General features: G+C 41.9%; 2 protein-coding genes across 3 annotated transcripts; one reads left to right on the top strand and one right to left on the bottom strand.

Annotated features, from left to right (window-relative positions):
* Positions 1-3,182: 3,182 nt before the first annotated feature.
* On the bottom strand, positions 3,183-11,553 carry LOC124040878 (leucine-rich repeat-containing protein 52-like). Its single transcript, XM_046357987.1, has 2 exons — positions 10,195-11,553; positions 3,183-3,851 (listed from the first exon to the last, which is right to left on the bottom strand). Exons 1-2 carry the CDS (start codon positions 10,841-10,843, stop codon positions 3,505-3,507), a joined length of 996 nt encoding a protein of 331 aa, XP_046213943.1. The 5' UTR covers positions 10,844-11,553; the 3' UTR covers positions 3,183-3,504.
* A 4,645-nt stretch (positions 11,554-16,198) lies between these two features.
* Positions 16,199-19,175, top strand: LOC124041706 (microsomal glutathione S-transferase 3-like). Of its 2 annotated transcripts, none has more exons than XM_046359601.1 (6): positions 16,199-16,326; positions 16,972-17,100; positions 17,282-17,355; positions 17,495-17,552; positions 18,496-18,568; positions 18,665-19,175. In XM_046359601.1, exons 2-6 carry the CDS (start codon positions 16,984-16,986, stop codon positions 18,832-18,834), a joined length of 492 nt encoding a protein of 163 aa, XP_046215557.1. In that variant the 5' UTR covers positions 16,199-16,326; positions 16,972-16,983; the 3' UTR covers positions 18,835-19,175. The 2 variants fall into 2 exon arrangements, with proteins under 2 accessions (XP_046215557.1, XP_046215558.1); XM_046359602.1 differs by having other exon boundaries at positions 16,234-16,326; positions 16,950-17,100.
* The last annotated feature ends 221 nt before the right edge of the window (positions 19,176-19,396 follow it).

Raw genomic sequence — 19,396 nt, 5'->3', positions numbered from 1 at the left:
GAAATGATACAATGAATTTGAGGCTAACGTATTTTCATACCCTCATGGCAGGTAGCCTAGTGGTTAGAGAGTTGGACTTCCAAGGTTGCAAGATCGAATCCCCGAGCTGACAAGGTAAAAATCTGTCGATCTACCCCTGAACAACCCAGTTAACCCACTGTTCCTAGGCAGTCATTGAAAGTAAGAATTTGATCTTAACTGACTTGCCAAGTTAAATAAAGGTTAAAAAAATCCATATCAGGTGAACTGTTTTGAAATTGCAGCCTTTTTTTGTATATAGTCCCCCAATTTCAAGGGACAAAAAGTATTGGGATGAGTTCACTTATATGTGTATTAAAGATGTCAAAAGTGTAGTATTTGGTCACGTATTCCTAGCACGCAATGATTACGTCAAGCATGTGACTCTACAAACTTGTTGGATGTATCTGCTGTTTGTTTTGGTTGTGTTTCAGATTTTCTGCCCTATATATATATATATATATATATATATATATATATATATATACACCTGTCACACCTGGGTGTGGCTGATCTAGCCGAATCCACTCATTTGAAGGGGTGTCCACATACTTTTGGCCAGTGTATCTCCTGGTTCACACTTGCCTGGTGCTGACTAGAAACAGAGTGTCATAGTGTCACTATAAAAGTAATTTAACTGTAATAACAGATCTGCTTTGATCAGGACACCAGCCCAACACTCAACGCTACCTCTCCTATTCCCAGAGAACATGCTCCCAGTCGGTTAGATACATCAGAACAGAAGTTATGACATAAACACTGGCTGTACATTAATGTAGTGCATTAACCTTGGGGGCACCTTGGACCCTAGTCTATCTCTGTAACTCCCATGTGCATCACCTCCTAGTGTGTGTGTGTGTGTGTGTGGGGAGGGGTGACAAACTGACTTAGGTGCACCAAATTTGTCTCATATTGGCTTCTCTGTCAGTCATATAACTTTATTACCTCTCCAGCTGATCAATCCTTTGTGTAGTGGATATGTCCTCTGACAGCCCCTCAGAGCCAGTGTAATCCAGCCGCAGCCTTTCCTTAGGGCAGCTGTTGTTGTTGGGGTGAATGGGGAGACTCACCTAAATTTATAACAGTCAAGAGTCAGGATCACCGTCAAGAGTGCAGCCGGAAGACCGACAGGACAGATAGGGAGTGCAGTGAGTGTTGATCCATGTGATCTGAATTTAGCTTTAAAAAGAAGCCAGTGAATGATAAATGGTCAGTAGTATTCTGAGGGGTACGGATTAGATTAAAGCAACTGTGCCAAAGCAGGCCTAGTACTGTGATTCATAATAATCATTCTGATTCACAGTAGTGTTTTGTGCTATTTCTGTAGAAATAGTTCCGTACTTCAATAAGGCTTTTGGTGCGGTCAGTGCATGTGGAGACAGCTAGGGTGGATGGGACTCTGTGCATTGTACTAACCAGGGACAGCAGGGACACTGGAAATCAATTATCACATTCCGTGTTGACCTGGCCCCACTGAGAGGCCAGCCAGAAAAGCAACAGCATGCTGGGTTAATGCCAAGTCCATCAGCAGATAGGGCTCTACTTGGGTAATAGTAAAGGGTCAAACTCCCAACACACACACACACACTCTCACACAGGACCAGAGAGGAACAGGGGCCTCATTTATCAGTCATGAGTTAATGTCTCACTAAATAAATCAAAGGCATACAACACTGTATTTTTGTGTTCTCGTGAACGAGCGTTTACAACCCTGTCTGGAAAACGCCCTCCATTCACCTTTTATGATAACACAAATGCCTTTGCTGTATGATTTGGAGATGTTGGAACTGAGCCACAATAGTTCCTAAAACTAAGTGCAACGGAAATGTAATCACATTTCTGTAGAGGTGTAGGCAGAATGTATTCATCTTTTGCAGTGACTTTTTCAAACTAACATTGCATGCGCCTATAGCGAGTACCAAACACTGGCCGCCACGCATTCTGTAAGATTGAATGTCTATTCGAGCAATTTAAAAGCAAATGCTACAGCCCACACTTTTATGCAGAAGACAAATTGTTGTTCAACATTTTGTTAAATCAATACATGATTCTGTTTCTATCTCCTGCCTTGGCAAAGGCTCTGAGATGAAATAGGCTGTGATGTCACACTCCTGATAAATGGTATTTGTTGTGTTGCGGTCATAAACCAGTCAGGACATCAACCAGTCATGACATAAACCAGTCATGACATAAACCAGTCATGACATAAACCAGTCATGTCAGAAAAGGAGAGATGTCCTGCAATATGACTATGATTAGGCCTATATAATAAAACCATTAGGAACACCTGCTCTTTCCATGACACAGACTGACCAGGTGAATCCATGTGAAAGCTATGATCCCTTATTGATGTCACTTGTTAAATCCACTTAGATCAGTGTAGACTCCAGCCACTTTAATAATGGGAATTGGTGGGAAATTATGTAAAATATATCACTAGCCACTTTAAACAATGCTACCTAATATAATGTTTACATACCCTACATTATTCATCTCATATGTATATGTATATACTGTAGTCTATATCATCTACTGAATCTTTATGTAATACATGTATCACTAGCCACTTTAACTATGCCACTTTGTTTACATACTCATCTCATATGTATATACTGCACTCAATACCATCTACTGTATCTTGCCTATGCCGCTCTGTACCATCACTCACTCATATATCTTTATGTACAGATTCTTATCCCCTTACACTTGTGTCTATAAGGTAGTAGTTTTGGAATTGTTAGCTAGATTACTTGTTGGTTATTACTGCATTGTCGGAACTAGAAGCACAAGCATTTCACTACACTCGCATTAACATCTGCTAACCATGTGTATGTGACAAATAAAATTTGATTTGATTTGATGAAGGGGAGGAGACAGGTTAAAGAAGGATTTTTAAGACTTGAACTATTGTGACGGATTGTGTATGTGTGCCATTCAGAGCTTAAATGGCACACATACACATGGCACACATACACATTAAGTGCCTTTGAACGGGGTATGGTGGTAGGTGCCAGGCGCAGCGGTTTGTGTCAAGAACTGCAACGCTGCTGGGTTTTTCACGCTCAACAGTGTCCCGTGTGTATCAATAATGGTCAACCACCCGAAGGACATCCAGCCAACTTGACACAACTGTGGAAAGCATTGGAGTCAACATGGGCCAGCGTCCCTATGAAACACTTTCAACACCTTGTAGAGTCTATGTCCCGACGCACTGAGGCTGTTCTGAGGGCCAAAGGGGGTGCAACTCAATATCAGGAAGGTGTTCCTAATGTTTTGTGCATTCAGTGTGTATGACTATGACCATTCAACTCTCAATCAGGCACATCTATGTGTTGTCTCTCGTTTGTCTTTTACAAGGGAGTCAATAGAAATCCCAGTGTGCTCTACTTTGAAGTTTCTTCTTAATCTCTGCCATCCTATGACATCACAGGTTTTGTAGTTCTGTCGGTTACGAGGCACAGCCGGAAGGGGGGCTACAGGGAGGAGTCAAACCACTATGTGACCAGTGTTTTTAAAACCTCCATTGCCATGTGGATTTGCATCGTGACGACCCCCGCTCCCCGTGCCAGGTCCTGCGCCCTGCTCCACCTCGTCCTCAGGGTCCATCTGCTCGCTCTTCTTCTTGACGTAGCGTTCGTACAGCACCATGACCACCCCGATGGCCCACGCCGACACCGTGCCCGCCGCAAAGATGACGAAGCCGATGGCGATGAAGAACAGGTAGTCCCACGATCCCAGGCCCTGGTGGCACCGTGACCGCAGCTGCAGCCCCAGCTCACCCAAGCGCTGCCCCCGCAGGTCAGGAGGACCACCACACACCGTCTGGCCCTCGTCTGGAAGAGAGAACACAGCACAGGTGGGGGTTAATGACATTACTTACGTAAGTCATACTGAAACTTGCATTGGAGACACAGCAGTAAAAGCCTATCACTAGCTGTAATGATTGGAGGTTTTCTTAGGCATGTCACCTGACCAGTAAAAACTCTGGGTCCTAGTCATAGGTTACAGTAGTGCAGACTGTTTTTCCTGGTCAGGTCACATGACCAGGAAAGAGTGCGAGCCCTAGTAGTCATAGCAATTAGTACTGAGCCCATACAGTATTACCAAAACAAGAACAACTAACTGACACCATTATTATGATCAATTCCCTAACCCTAACTTGAGAATAACTCTTAGGACTAGGCCTGCCAAGGTTAAGACTACAGTAGTAGTTGGTTTTTCTCTATAAAAGCTGATGTGGGAAATACTCTTCTAAGTCAGACGCATTAGTCAGCACACTGCGTACACATAATAATGATGAACATGTTCTTTGGAGTGTTGCAGTGTTGGGGAGCGCGTAGGTTACCCACCCAGGGAAGGTGATATCAATATTATAATTCATCAAATCGAGTCTCTGGCCTGTTGAATAATTCACACACATTACATTATATAGTTTTACATAACATTCATGAGAGATGGATAACACACACACACACACACTCCCTACTGAAATATCTTTCCATTTGCAGCTATAATAAAAACTACCATGTAAGAAAACAGTACCTGCTAAATCATTTTCTATTGCTAGATATTGCTCCACTGTTGGACATAGAAGCATGAGCATTTCGCTGCCCCTGCGACAGCATCTGCAAAACTGTGTGCGGGACCAATAAATGTTGATTTGTTTCCCTTGTCAGAAAATAACCGAACAGGAGTGACAGCCCGCTATTGGTGTGTTGTCACGTCGATATTACATCACACCAAGTTCAAGGCATTTGAATAATTCAAGTGCATTTCAGCCCCTCTGGATATCACTGGGTATATTCTCTGTCTTTTGTGTCTGACTGGTATGGTAGTTAGCATGGGTTTTCATCTTCTAAGCTGCCTGGCACCAACAGGCTCCTAGTTGGATCAAGACTAAGCCCCTCAATCACTCAGAATTCGTGAATCTCAATAGAAAAAGGGGATGTTTGTTTTGAATGTCAGAACAGGGAACTGCTGTTCTGTAGCTTTAAACACCTGACTGACAGGTGACACCTATTGTAGGGGGGGGGGGGGATGTTTGTGTTTTGGGATGCATTAGTTTGATTTAGTACGTTGGTCTAATAACAGATGCTATCGATCTAATGATGCTAATACTGTGTGTGTGGCTGCCTGGGTATCATCTAAAAGTCCCCGTTTGTTAGGGGTAATATTTCGAAAGAAGAAAAAAGCCTGGAATGTGCTTGCAATACTCATAGTGTTGGAGAATTTAAAAGGACACGCTTTAATTTGCTTTTGTGTTCGCAGCTTTTTGTGTTGGGGGGGGGGATCTCTCTCGGGATGAGATCAAACGACTTTAGCTTTTTCTGCCTGGCTGGCTGGCTGACTGGCTGGCTGACTGGCTGGCTGGCTGACTGGCTGGCTGGCTGGCTGACTGGCTGGCTGGCTGACTGGCTGGCTGGCTGGCTGGCTGGCTGGCTGACTGGCTGGCTGGCTGACTGGCTGGCTGGCTGACTGGCTGGCTGGCTCGCTGACTGGCTGGCTCGCTGACTGGCTGGCTCTGCTCTGTTCTGTATTCCGTGTTTCTTGCCAGCAGACTTTGTTCGGGCTTATTTTGCCCAACAGAACCTGTGCAGGCAGGCTTTGTCCATACATTGTGCATGTACAGTATGGACTTTTTGAGGAAATGGAGACATACAGTATGTTGTGCTCGTTTCACTTTAGAGACATTTCAAATCCTTAAGTACAAATCTGAATGGAGCTACAGACAATGATATGTACTGAAACAGAATAGCACAAGGGAAGGGCCATAATATATCCGATTTACATCAAATGAATACTTAAGTGTTCCATTGTGGAAATCCACACCATATATTCTTGATTTGCCTTAGCCTACACCACAACTGAACCTTTGCTCTCCGTCTTTGATTGTTTAATTAAAGGCCGGGCAGATGCATGACCCAGTAAATAAGGGGGTACATAACTATCAATGGAGTTAGGGATAAGGGATAACAACAGAGACAGGCCGAGATTTGCTGTTGCCTCCAAAGACATTCCATTTTGTCTTCAGATGCCCTGAGAGTTTAGAAACATATATAGCAGCACAGATGTGTGACACACACAGCACTACACTTGGAACTGTCCTCTGACCTAGCTAGCCTCAGACCTCCTGACACCACTACAGTAGCACTCCTTTCAATAATACAACACGCTACCCTCCTCTTCCCGGTGAACATGAAGTACTCCTTCCACTTCCTCTACTTAGCTAGAGTTCATTCTCTCCCCAAGGCATGGAAGCCCCCGGGCCACACTCTCACCCCCCTTTGTGGCCGACATCAAAGGAGAGGCTTCCTCTCCCCGTCCCGTCCGCACACAACGCTATTCCTAGCGTCTCTCCGAATATAACTACTATCTACAGGCAGTATGCTAATCTTCGGGAGGCGAGACAGCAGTGGAGAATCTGTTAGTTGCTTCTGTGAGTTTTTCTTCCCTTCTTCCTTCTATCAATGCATTATTTCTAAGCTGCTGAGAGAACGACAGGCGGTGCCTCTCAGAACAGGTGAGATCCAGACGGCTGATGGTGACGATCAAAAACACAGCATCTCTATACACCTTCTGTCCTTCTGCTTTATACAGTACCCCCCCCCCCTGTCCCCTGTCCCCTGTGTGCATGTGTGTGTGTGTGTTCTCCCTTTCTGGGAGCTGTGACTGGAAGGGACTCCGCTCCAAATGAAAGCAGACAAAGGAAATAAGCAGCAAGTAGAAGAGCTCTTACAGGACTAGTTTAGGATTCTGCCTGAGCTGCAGAGGAGAGGAAGACAAGCTGGTCTGTGTGCGCATTTGATGGGAGATGCCTGTTAGTAAGTGTATCATGGTGTGACAGGCGCTTGCTCAGCGAGATGCACTATAAATACAGTTGAAATCGGAAGTTTACATGCACTTAGGTTTGAGTCATTAAAACTCGTTTTTTTTAACCACTCCACAAATTTCTTGTTAAGAAACTATAGTTTTGGGAAGTCGGTTAGGACATCTACTTTGTGCATGACACAAGTCATTTTTCCAACAATTGTTTACAGACAGATTATTTAACTTATAATTCACTGTATCACAATTCCAATGGGTCAGAAGTTTACATACCCTAAGTTTACTGTGCCTTTAAACAGCTTGATAAATTCCAGAAAATTATGTCATGGCTTTAGAAGTTTCTGATAGGCTAATTGACATCATTTGAGTCAATTGGAGGTGTACCTGTGGATGTATTTCAAGGCCTACTTTCAAACTCAGTGCCTCTTTGCTTGACATCAAGGTGGAAAAAAAAAATCAGCCAAGACCTCAGAAAAAACATTGTAGACCTCCACAAGTCTGGGTCATCCTTGGGAGCAATTTCCAAACGCTTGAAGGTACCACGTTCATCTGTACAAACAATAGTACGCAAGTATAAACACCATGGGACCACGCTGTTGTCATAACGCTCTGGAAGGAGACTGACTGGTGCTGACTGGTGCACTTCACAAAATAGATGGCTTCATGAGAAAGGAAAATGATGTGGATATATTGAAGCAACATCTAAAGAAATCAGTCAGGAAGTTAAAGCTTGGTCGCAAATGGGTCTTCCAAATGGACAATGACCCCAAGCATACTTCCAAAGTTGTGGCAAAATGGCTTAAGGACAACAATGTCCAGGTATTGGAGTGGCCATCACCAAGCCCTGACCTCAATCCTATAGAAAATGTGTGGGCAGAACTGAAAAAGCATGTGCAAGCAAGGAGGCCTACAAACCTGACTCAGTTACACCAGCTCTGTCAGGAGGAATGGGCCAAAATTCACCCAACTTATTTTGGGAAGCTTGTGGAGGGCTACCCGAAAGGTTTGACCCAAGTTAAACCATTTAAAGGCAATGCTACCAAATACTATTGAGTGTATGTAAACTTCTGACCCACTGGGAATGTGATGAAAGAAATAAAAGCTCAAATAAAAAATTCTCTCTACTATTATTCTGACATCTCACATTCTTAAAATAAAGTGGTGATCCTAACTGACCTAAGACAGAGCATTTTTACTAGGACTAAATGTCAAGAATTGTGAAAAACTGAGTTTAAATGTATTTGGCTAAGGTGTATATAAACTTCCGACTTCAACTGTAGCTACCCTTTTAAGTATTGCTACATCCCAAAAAAGCAGGGAATACCACTCCAAACTGAACAAAGCCAAAATCTGATGTACAGTACATTAGTTTGTCAAGATACAAGAATACAACAGAAAAATAATAAATTATTACTCAAAACAAATGTTGTTGCATAGTGTAACCAACTGGATTTGAACCCAAGTCTATCGCGCACAACAAGACTGTTAGTCCACTGAGCTAAAGGCCTAAGGCACTAACTGAAGTGTTCAAGTCTAAGGCAAGGTTACTGATCACATGAGTGTGGTTCCATGAGGCACGTTCGTTACATATAGGCATATACACGGAGTATACCAAACATTAAGACATTAACACATCCCGCCCCTCTTTTGCCCTCAGAACACTCTCAACTGGACGGGGCATGGACTCTACAAGGTGTCGAAAGCGTTCCACAGGGATGCTGGCCCGTGTTGACTCCAATGCTTTCCACAGTCGTGTCAAGTTGGCTGGATGTCATTTGGGTGGTGGACCCTTCTTGATACACACAGGAAACTGTTGAGTGTGGAAAACCCCAGCAGCGTTGCAGTTCTTGCAACAAACCGGTGCGCATGGCACCTACTACCATACCCCGTTCAAAGGCACTTACATTTTTTTGTCTTAACCATTCACACATACACAATGCACGTCTCAATTGTCTCGAGGCTTTAAAAAATCCTTCTTTAACCTGTATACATCCCCTTCATCTACACTGATTGAAGTGGATTGAACAAGTGACATCAATAAGGGTTCGTAGCTTTCTCCTGGATTCATCTGGTCAGTCTGTGTCATGGAAAGAGGAGGCGTTCATGTTTTGTATACTCAGTGTAGTTTGTTGATTGAAGTGTTTCCGGTTGGTGGGGCATGTGCAGGTGGACCCAGGCAGAGATTCACTGGTCATTTTCACGTCTCGACACTGTGGGTTTTGGGATTAAGCCTTAATTGCGTGTTATTTGATCGTCTACAATTGCTGTTTCAAAACGTATCCTAGGCCCCGTGATGCAGGCAACCGCGCATGAAATGTATGTAGTAAAGGAATACAGGTAACTGCCAAAATAAAGGAAACACCAACATAAAGTGTCTTAATAGGGGGGTTGGTCCACCGCGAGCCAGAACAGCTTCCATGTACATTGGCATAGATTCTACAAGTGTCTGCAAACTCTACTGGAGGGATGCGACACCTTTCTTCCCAGAAGAAATTCCATAATTTGGTGTTTTGTTGATGGTGGTGGAAAATGCTGTCTCAGGCATCGCTCCAGAATCTCCCACAAGTGTTAAATTGGGTTGAGATCTGGTGACTGAGACACACACACACTTTAAAACCCCCTATGCTCATTTGAGACCCCTCTTTCAAACTCACTAAGATCTATTTTTTTAGCCATGGTAGCCAAAATAATGTGCAACTGGGCATTTTTATACATGACACTAAGCTTTATAACTGTCTTAAATGTCTTAATGTTGAGGTGTAGCAGACCTCATTCATGAACTCATAATGAAACACGTATTGAGGAGATCCAGAATGCACTTTGTGCACCAAACAAGATCAGGCTTAGAATCCTGAAGAAGAACCCACTGAAGAACCTGAGATTTTCCCATAAATCATCAGCTTATTTCTAAACTGCTGAGACAAGGACAGATGGTACCTCTCAAAACAGGTGAGATCCAGACGGCTGATAGTGACGATCAAAGGGACTGAGCTGATAGCTTAAAACACAGCATGTGGTTGTGAAAGTGAAGTGCTTTCAGTGAGCATTTCAGGAGTGTGAACACCCTAAAACAAGTAAATAAGTAAATCAAATCAATGATGAGAGAACAGTCAGATTAACTGATAATGGACACAGACATGGTGGTGTAGCAGGAAGATTGGCTTGCTGTGAACTAAGAGGTTGCGAGCTCAAATCCCAGGAAAGGACAAGTTGAAAAAGTATTACTGTATAAATGAACATGCACAATGTCAATTGTTGGTCAAATATGTAACCACAAAGAATAGATCAAATGTCATAGTTACATATTGTCTCTGGATGTGTATTTCTCTCTGAAAGTGCATACAGTTTTACCTTGAAACTTGAATCCCTCAACGTGGATCCAAAGACAGAGGTCTTCATTGTCGCAGTCGCAGCTCCAGGGGTTCCCGCTGAGGCCGAAAGAGCGCAGGGTGGGCAGCCCGATGAGAGAGCTGATGTTGAGCACCGTCAGGTTGTTTCTACTAACGTCCAGCACCTGCAGCGCCGAGTTCTCCGCGAAACTGTCTGGGTGAATGTCCCACAGGCCGGGGTTGTCCGTCATCCTCAGCATCACGAGGCTGGACAGCGGCCCGAACGTCCTGTCCTCTATCCGCGTCAAGGTGTTGAAGGACAAATCGAGGTAAGCAAGTTTCCGCAGGTTACCGAATGTGGACTCCGATATCTCCGTCAGTGAATTGTTGCTACAGTCCAAATACACCAAGTCCGACAGGTAGTTGAGCTGAAGCGGCGGTAGCTCAATGATGCGGTTGTTGGAGATGATGAGCTGCCTCGTGGAGAGTGGCATTTCGGTGGGGAAGGTGGTGAGGTGCTGCCCGGCGCACTGGACCACCAGCTGGTCATCGCACACGCAGCGTGCCGGGCATCCCGCCGTCAGAGCCGGGGACGGCGCCACCCCCATGACGAGGATCAGCAGAATGATGAACCGCAAGGATTGCGCGCTGGGCTGCGGGGCAAGACGCATGACACCGCCAAGGGCTTCATCAATTCCGTTTGAACAAACCACCCACTGGAGACAGACGTCAGTTCAACGTCTAGTTTTGATTTACATTTGTTTGGTAATTGAAATCCACAAAAAAGTTACCATATGTCATTCGATTAAGGTTAAAAGTTGGATGAAAAAAATACGAAATCCCCTTATGTTGATGACTTTTGGCAAATCCAATCAGTTTTCCACGTTGATTCAAAGTCATCACATATAATTGTACGGTTGAAATGACATGGAAACAACGTTGATCCAACCAGTTTTTGCCCAGTGGGCACGCCGTCGCATTCTTCATTGATAGCATATGTCCTCTGCCAGTTATCAGTTAATGTTAATGCTATTAACCAGGCCTATTTAAAATTATCCAATTATATTTACCTGATATTGAGGTTTGTTGTTGGCCACTTGTCCTCGCAAGTTGTCATTGTAGTTCATTCCGAGAGTCGCCTCACGTTTGGGTTTTCGTGCGTATTCATTATAGTGGGCATGCAGGACTCAAGACGCCCGAGCTCTCCACTCAGTTCCAATTCTCTGGTATTCGATTTGGTCGATTAGAACATTTTTCCTCCAGTATCAATCATTTTTTGCGTAACAACTGCCATTTGGACTCACTATGCAGGAGAGTTCATTGGCGCGTCGTAGCCAAGTGTTATAATGGTATTTTGGTCTCCTGCAAGTGTGGTGGAGTGACTGCCTTCTCTGAAACTGAGCAACGAATGAGAAGGTGGGCGATTTGGTGTGCTCACTGCTCACGCGTTGCATTGAGTGTGTGGGGAGAGAGAGGAGCTCAAGGAAGCATAAACAACTGGAGTCAAGCTGTTACAAAAGCTAGAAGAGGCTACCTAATCTACCAATGTACCCAAAGCGTTCTCGAAATAGAATGCCTAAGTTGTAGCCAATTGTGACACTATAATGACCCAACATAATACTCTATTTATCTCAGTTTAATAATAATAATAATTCATTACATTTGTAAAACGCTTTTCTCAAATCCCAGGTTCAACAAGAAAAATAGGGTTCTGGGGGTAACTAGCCCGTCTAAGCGCAATGTCTAATTGCTGACACAAAAAATTACATTACATTACATTTAAGTCATTTAGCAGACGCTCTTATCCAGGAAAAAAGCAACATTTGGAAAAAAAATAGTATGTGGATGAAGGTCATTCTCAGGTGACTAAACCATAAAGGGAAATAAATGGCTACAGTTGACACTTGAGTTATTTCATGAAATGTTGTTTTTAGAAAAGGGGCATTTTTAAAGTACTGGGGTAACTATAACCCCCCCCCCCCCTAAATTGCATAGGGTTTAAGATTATGGCATAGGGTTCAAATCCATTTAATCTGTTTTATTTAGACATTCTTTAGTAAGTCATTCTTAAAAGCTAATTCTATTTGTCCTGTTTTAATTGTTTAAATAAAATATGGGGGGAAATGGTGTTGCACATGTCACCATTCATATCCGCACTATGAGGAGATTTGATGTAAAGTCCCTCTTTTTAACTCACCTGCACATTCATTGTCTTTGTTGTTCCTTTTCTATACAATCAATTATGTACAATTGCACTAAATATTATTTGAGTAATGCAATATTTTAAATCCCAGCGGACTTCAAAATGACATTCAGAAGCAAAAGGTTTTCAATAGTTGTTTATATTTGGGCTCCTGAGTGGCACTGCATCTCCGTGCTAAAGGTGTCCCTACAGACACATTGGTTCGAATCCAGGCTGTTTAACAACTGGCCGTGATTGGGAGGCGCACAATTGGCCCAACGTCGTCCGGGTTAGCCGTCATTGTAAATAATAATTTGTTCTTAACTGACTTGTCTAGTTAAATAAAGGAAGAAAAAAAGTATTAATTGGAATGGAATATATCATTTAATAACAATGACTTAACTAATTAATTCAGTGTAACATTGATGTGGCAACTCTCTTATGTTCTGCTAATTTGTAAATACGTCACAAATAAAACCATCCATCCCCAGTAAAATTGGGGCCCACCTCCACTGCTCACACCTAATCTTGTCCCCACCTGAGAGAAGCCAATTGAAAAGCTCTTTCTTAAAAACGTAGCTAGCTATCAAGCTATATGACATACAATGCTGTGTAAAATAGCTAAAATACTATAAGATAACATTAACTCTAAAGCTATCAGTTACTAGTGGAAAAATTTACAACTGCAATTAAGTTACGTTATCTTTTTCATGTGGTTTACCTCAGACAATCTGGTTATAAGGTTGCTAGCTAGCCCTCCTAGCAGTTTATGCTAACTAGCTAGCTGGCTAGCATTTACTGCTAGTGAAGTTGCTAGCTTAGCTAGCAAGTAAGCACTAACGGTGCCAGTCATTGTCGAAATGACAAATAGAAACATTCATAAACATAAAGGGGTAGCTAGCCCCCAGGGTCCTAGTAGGGGGGCGAGTTTAACACAAAACACTCATGCAACATATTGCTACTTTACTCAAAAAGTATCTACATTTTTTTCTGTCTAAACAAGTGAATTATTTATCTTAAGGCTTTCATACTTGTATATTTAAATATATATATATATATATATATATATATAGATCTAACTTCATTGGCATATATCTACAACATATATCTACAAATAAAAATACATCAACTTACTACAAAATCGTTTTGTTGAAAGTTGTGCTAACATAATTGCAAAAGGGTTTTCTAATAATCAATTAGCCTTTTGAAATGATAAACTTGGATTAGCTAACACAACGTGTCAATGGAACACAGGAGTGATGCTTGCTGATAATGGGCATCTGTGTGCCTATGTAGATATTCCATTAAAAATCAGCTGTTTCCAGCTACAATAGTCATTTACAACATTAACAATGTCTACACTGTATTTCGGATCAAGTTGATGTTATTTTAATGGACAAAACATGTGTTTTTCTTTCAAAAACAAGGACATTTCTAAGTGACCCCAAACTTTTGAACGGGAGTGTATGTCCCTGCTTCAAAAAGAACAAAGATGCATCAACAATATTAGTGTATTTATTCACACTTCTCATAAGGGAATAGTCACAATCCTTTCAAGACCAGTCTCAAAGCTTCTGCCATTCAGAAAGTGTACTTTGGCTGCTGTTTACGTTTACTGAGAATATAGTGCCATCTAGTGTGGTAGTATTGTTAAATCACTACCTCTTGTAAAACAGGATTCCATTCACTTTGATCAACAGATAGAATGCACATTGAATGTATGCATTCAGTTGTTTACATTTTATATTGAGAATAATTAAGAATACAATTAGGAATTAAAATACTAAAATGGACATGAAAGTTCTTATCACAGTATAACATGTCAGCATTTTGGTCAGAGACTTGGTCACCCATGGTCACCCAGTGGTGTGATGAGGTATTGTGTAAAACAAAGAATTTTAAGATAATCATCATAGCCTACTGTGCAGATCAGCTAGATTCGTAGCCAGTTTAAGTGGAAAGAATCCAATATTTTTTTTAATTAACTGCCAATATGGCAACATTCCATATAAACAATGGAGTCAATCAGTACCAGTCAAAAGTTTGGACACACCTAGTCATTCAAGGGTTTTCTTTATTTGTACTATTTTCTACATTGTAGAAAATGAAATAACACACATAGAATCGTGTAGTAACCAAAAAAAGTGTTAAACAAATCGATGACAGCTTTGCACACTCTTTGCATTCTCTCAACCAGCTTTATGAGGAATGCTTTTCCAACAGTCTTGAATGAGTTCCCACATATGCTGAGAACTTGTTGGCTGCTTTTCCTTCACTATGCGTTCCAACTCATCTCAAACCATCTCAATTGGGTTGAGGTCGGGTGATTGTGGAGGCCAGGTCATCTGAGGCAGCACTCCATCACTCTTTCTTGGTAGCCCTTACATAGCCCTTACACAGCCTGGAGGTGTTGGATCATTGTCCTGTTGAAAAACAAATGATAGTCAGATGGGATGGCTTATCGCTTCAGAATGCTGTGGAAGCCATGCTGGTTAAGTGTGCCATGAATTCTAAATAAATCACAGACAGTGTCCCCAGCAAAGCACACCCACACCATCACACCTCCTCCTCCATGCTTCACAGTGGTAACCACACATGCAGAGATCATCTGTTCACCTACTATGCATCTCAAAAAGACATTGGTTGGAACCAAATATCTCAAATTTCGACTGACCAAAGGACACATTTCCACCGGTCTAATATCTATTGCTCGTGTTTCTTGGCCCCAGTAAGTCTCTTCTTCTTATTGGTGTCCTTTAGTAGTGTTTTTTTGTTGTTGCAGCAATTCGACCTTGAAGGCCTGATTCACACAGTCTCCCCTGAACAGTTGATGTTGAAATGTGTCTGTTACTTGAACACTGTGAAGGATTTATTTGGGGTTCAGTTTCTGAGGCTGGTAATGAACGTATCTTCTGCAGCAGAGGTAACTCTGGGTCTTCCATTACTGTGGCGGTCCTCATGAGAGCCAGTTTCATCATAGCGCTTGATGGTTTTTGCGACTGCACTTGAAGAAACTTCAAAAGTTCTTGAAATTTTCCAGACTGACTGACCTTCATGTTTTAAAGTAATAATGGACTGTCATTTGTGTTTGCTTATTTGATCTGTTCTTGCCATAATGGACTTTTACCAAATAGGGCTATCTTCTGTATACCACCCCTACCTTGTCACAACACAACTGATGGCTCAAATGCATTAAGAAGGAAATAAATTCCACAAATTAACTTTTAATAAGACACACCTGTTAATTCAAATGCATTCCAGGTGACTACCTCATGAAGCTGGTTGAGAGAATGCCAAGAGTGTGCTTACTTTGAAGAATCTCAAATATAACATTTATTTTTATTTGTTTAACACTTTTTTGGTTACTACATGATTCCATATGTGTTATTTCATAGTTTTGATGTCCACTATTATTCTACAATGTAGAAAATAGTACAAAATAAAGAAAACCCCTTGAATGAGTAGGTGTGTCCAAACTTTTGACCGGTACTGCATATTTATACAGAACGTGTGAATAAAACATGTATAAACTGTGTTCATAATTATATGACAATGTTGTAGGTTCAAATTATATTAGACAATTTCTGATATATCACATTCCTTACTTAAAAGCAGTAAATTCATCACCTATGCCTCTACTAACATTTAGACTGATTTGGATTTCTCCATGACCACCACGGCTGTCATTTTCATACTATTCTGGAACGTTGAGGGTTTATGCCAGCCTCTAGTAATTTGATTTGATCTCTGTGGTTGTGAGTGAAATATAGCCCTGTTTAAACTCATTAGGAAGTTTCACACCCCCCCACCTATATTATGGTATGGCCTATGAACTCTACCCCACTACGTGAAAGCGCCACGCCTCTCCTGTGTGTTAATTTGTGACTCATCTATGCAGGAGCAGACGAGGCAGGATTACTGACAGGAAGAATACAGACAATTTGCGAACATTATTCAGATCATCATTTACAGGTAAATACTATTTATTTTACAAGTAGTATTCAATGTGATGTGTTGTTGCTGGATATAATGCTGCACTCCTAGTTCTCCATTGGCTTAACCTTATTTTGGTTATTAGCGCACCAAGTTTAACTGCATTTACCCGGTTGAAAATACGTCAAATGCGCATTTTATGTTTTCCCTGGTAACTTTTATGTACTACACATGCATAGACGATATTTCAAATCAAGCAGCTGGTCTCATATACTACGTAACATAGTAAACGTAAATCTGGGACACTCAATAGTATGATATGTTATGTTTGGTATAGTTACTTAAGGCAAAAAGTTGGGTGGTTAATCTGTTTTATGAATGTATGTTTACCCCTGCGTCCAGGTTGAATCAAGGGGTGAAACGTTGGTAAGGGTAAAGGGTTTTTAGTAGCCTAGTTACACCATAAACTAGCCTACAAATAGACAGAATAAGTAAGTTTCATATTTGCATAGAAGCCTATGCTCCATGGCAGTGGAATAGCTTTCATGTAATGTCCTTTAAAACATAAGGCCTACGAACTAATCTGTTACCTGATTGGATTGAACTTTCAACCAGTATCTTATCTACAGTGAAAGTGGGATAGACCAACTCACCTATAATAGGCTATGCATTTTCCTCTTGCAGATCAGTGCCAGGATGGTTGTGCTGTCTAAAGAATATGGGTTTGTCGTTCTCACTGGTGTTGCCAGCATAGTCATGATCGGCCACCTCGCCGTGAAAGTTGGCAAAGCCCGCAAGAAGTACCAGATCAAAGTGAGTGGCCCGGGACCTGGGACAGCTAAATGGATACCGCTTACCATGTGACTTCCTCTGACCAGGAAACATTTTGGGCTTAAGTTACAGCCTTAAAGAAGGACCCAGTTTTCCTAACCTCACTAGTAAGCCTACTCTGTGTTTGCTAAGAGAACCTAATCTTCTCTTCTCTGTTGGACAGTACCCTCAGATGTACAGCGATGACCCAGATACCGGAAATATCTTCAATTGCATCCAGCGGGCCCATCAGAACACGTATGTAGTAATACTATAGTATGTACATGTAGTAAGTAGCTGACAGTCAGCAGAGAGAACACGAGATGTTTACACACACACAGAGTTAACATTTCTTACTGTGATATTAGGTCCACTAATAGTTGTTATTTCTTTACAGCCTGGAGATCTACCCCGCCTTCCTCTTCTGTCTCACCATCGGTGGCCTGCATAGTCCTGTAATTTGACTTCCATTTATTAGTTTACTCTATGTTAAATTCACATACCGTGCATGCCAGACTGTACAGCTGATTAGTCAAAGTATATTCGGAAGCACACTCATCTGTGTCTCTGCAAAATTTGATTCCCATTCATTAATCCTTAACACTTTTACGATGGTCATACCAAGGATCATTTAGCAATTTGATTTGGAATTTTAGGACCCATTTAGGTATAAAATAAAACATAAAATATTGAATTTGGGCTTACTGCTATTAGCCCATAGAAACACATTGAATACAGATTCATACATGTAAAAGCAATTACTAACAAATTAATCAAAAGGAAGTTTGTTTTAAAGTGTCTGTCCTATATTTGAGAGAGATAACCTTTTTACAAAAGATCATAAAATTTTCACCTATATTTTTAACACTTATATTGTGGGCCACTTAACTACTTCCATGTATACTTCCATTAATTATTTTAACTGATACCGGGCTACCTTCAGGGCGTCCTGGAGCAAAACATTAGTGTGTGAGGGCGGTACTCGGCGGTACCGGCTTATGATGAGTCCCATGACACTTGTGGGCGGCGTAGAGCAAAACGGAGAACACCATTGTGTTCATGAGAGTCTCCTCTTTCCATAGACTGGTCATATTAGTCAGTAGGCCAAACCTCGGGGGGCTACAGACGTTTTTGTGAGAGGACCGATTTTTGGGATGTTTCGTGGTCTGACAAACAAACACCTCTGTAGCTCGGCTACCTTCCACCACAGATGTGGAAGACCACCATTGGCGAATGCGGTGGATTGAGATCCAGGCCATGATTAAACAGACACATTTTGGAGTTTTTTATTTATTATACTAATTAGATTTCTTCGGGGGTGCGGACATTGACTTGTTTTTTTTTAAGGTATTAAGAGTCTTCTGTAGTATACTAACAGGGAGCCTTGTGTGTTTACAGCGCCTAGTCAGTGGTCTTGGAATGACTTGGGTTATAAGCAGGGAGATCTACGCATACGGATACTCCACTGGAGGTAAGACAATAGATATGCTTATAATACAATAATTGATCAAAACAAAACCATATGGCAGCCATTACTCAAGGGTTTTGTTCTATGTTATCCTTCCAGATCCTAAGAAAAGGATGCGTGGGGCGTTCGGGAACATTGCTCTGCTGGGCATGATGCTGATCGTAGCCAACTTTGGCAGAACCCTGTTGGGCTGTGGTGACTGGGTGTGGTCTGGGATGAGACCGGGCATGAGGTTCTCAGCTCCCCTTCCTGCTACCATTCCCCAGTGAGGTACTGCAACCCCATCCGACCCCAATCTAATAGTAGTAGAATGTCTCTTGGGGCCATCCATACATGTGTATGGCATATGTAGAAAGACAGAGTTCAGTGAACGTGGAAACGGACAACCACTGCTGTTTGTGCCTCATTCCATAACTACACCACCCCAACTCCTCCCTGACCCACTTACTGAACACTGACAGGCCCAGAGAACCTTCTGCAACGAACGACAGAGGCGGCACATGCTTCACCACATTGATGAACCTATTCTTTGTGAGCGTGATGTTTTAATAAATATATTTGCCAAAACTGTATTCTTAATTAAATAATGACTTTAATGCTGGTATCCATGGCCGTGTGTGAAATGTGTGTTTTAATGCTGTTATCTATGGGCGTGTGGGAGATGTGTGTAGGTGTATTAGGAAAAAGGTTGCCAAGAGGTTAATGTGTGTTTGTCCTCATTGTTCTGAGTTGCATAGTTGTCCAAAGTTCACACACCACCTCTAAGTCTACATGCAGACACAAACACACTATTACCTTAGCCATTAGGCAATTTCTGTCCTTGATTTGTTG

This window comes from Oncorhynchus gorbuscha, linkage group LG08 (genome assembly GCF_021184085.1).
Source record: "Oncorhynchus gorbuscha isolate QuinsamMale2020 ecotype Even-year linkage group LG08, OgorEven_v1.0, whole genome shotgun sequence".
NCBI lineage: Eukaryota > Metazoa > Chordata > Actinopteri > Salmoniformes > Salmonidae > Oncorhynchus > Oncorhynchus gorbuscha.
Note: the sequence above shows the minus strand (reverse complement) of the source record. Positions and strands in the feature narration are given on the sequence as shown.

What these genes read in the sequence shown, in the direction of transcription:
- LOC124040878 (XM_046357987.1), bottom strand. Translation starts at nt 10,843, where the DNA reads ATGCGTCTTGCCCCGCAGCCCAGCGCGCAATCCTTGCGGTTCATCATT. An exon ending in TGAGGGATTCAAGTTTCAAG is followed by an intron (nt 3,852 to 10,194) that starts GTAAAACTGTAT and finishes TCTCTCTTCCAG; the next exon opens with ACGAGGGCCAGACGGTGTGT.
- LOC124041706 (XM_046359601.1), top strand. Translation starts at nt 16,984, where the DNA reads ATGGTTGTGCTGTCTAAAGAATATGGGTTTGTCGTTCTCACTGGTGTT. An exon ending in GCAAGAAGTACCAGATCAAA is followed by an intron (nt 17,101 to 17,281) that starts GTGAGTGGCCCG and finishes TCTGTTGGACAG; the next exon opens with TACCCTCAGATGTACAGCGA. An exon ending in TCGGTGGCCTGCATAGTCCT is followed by an intron (nt 17,553 to 18,495) that starts GTAATTTGACTT and finishes GTGTGTTTACAG; the next exon opens with CGCCTAGTCAGTGGTCTTGG.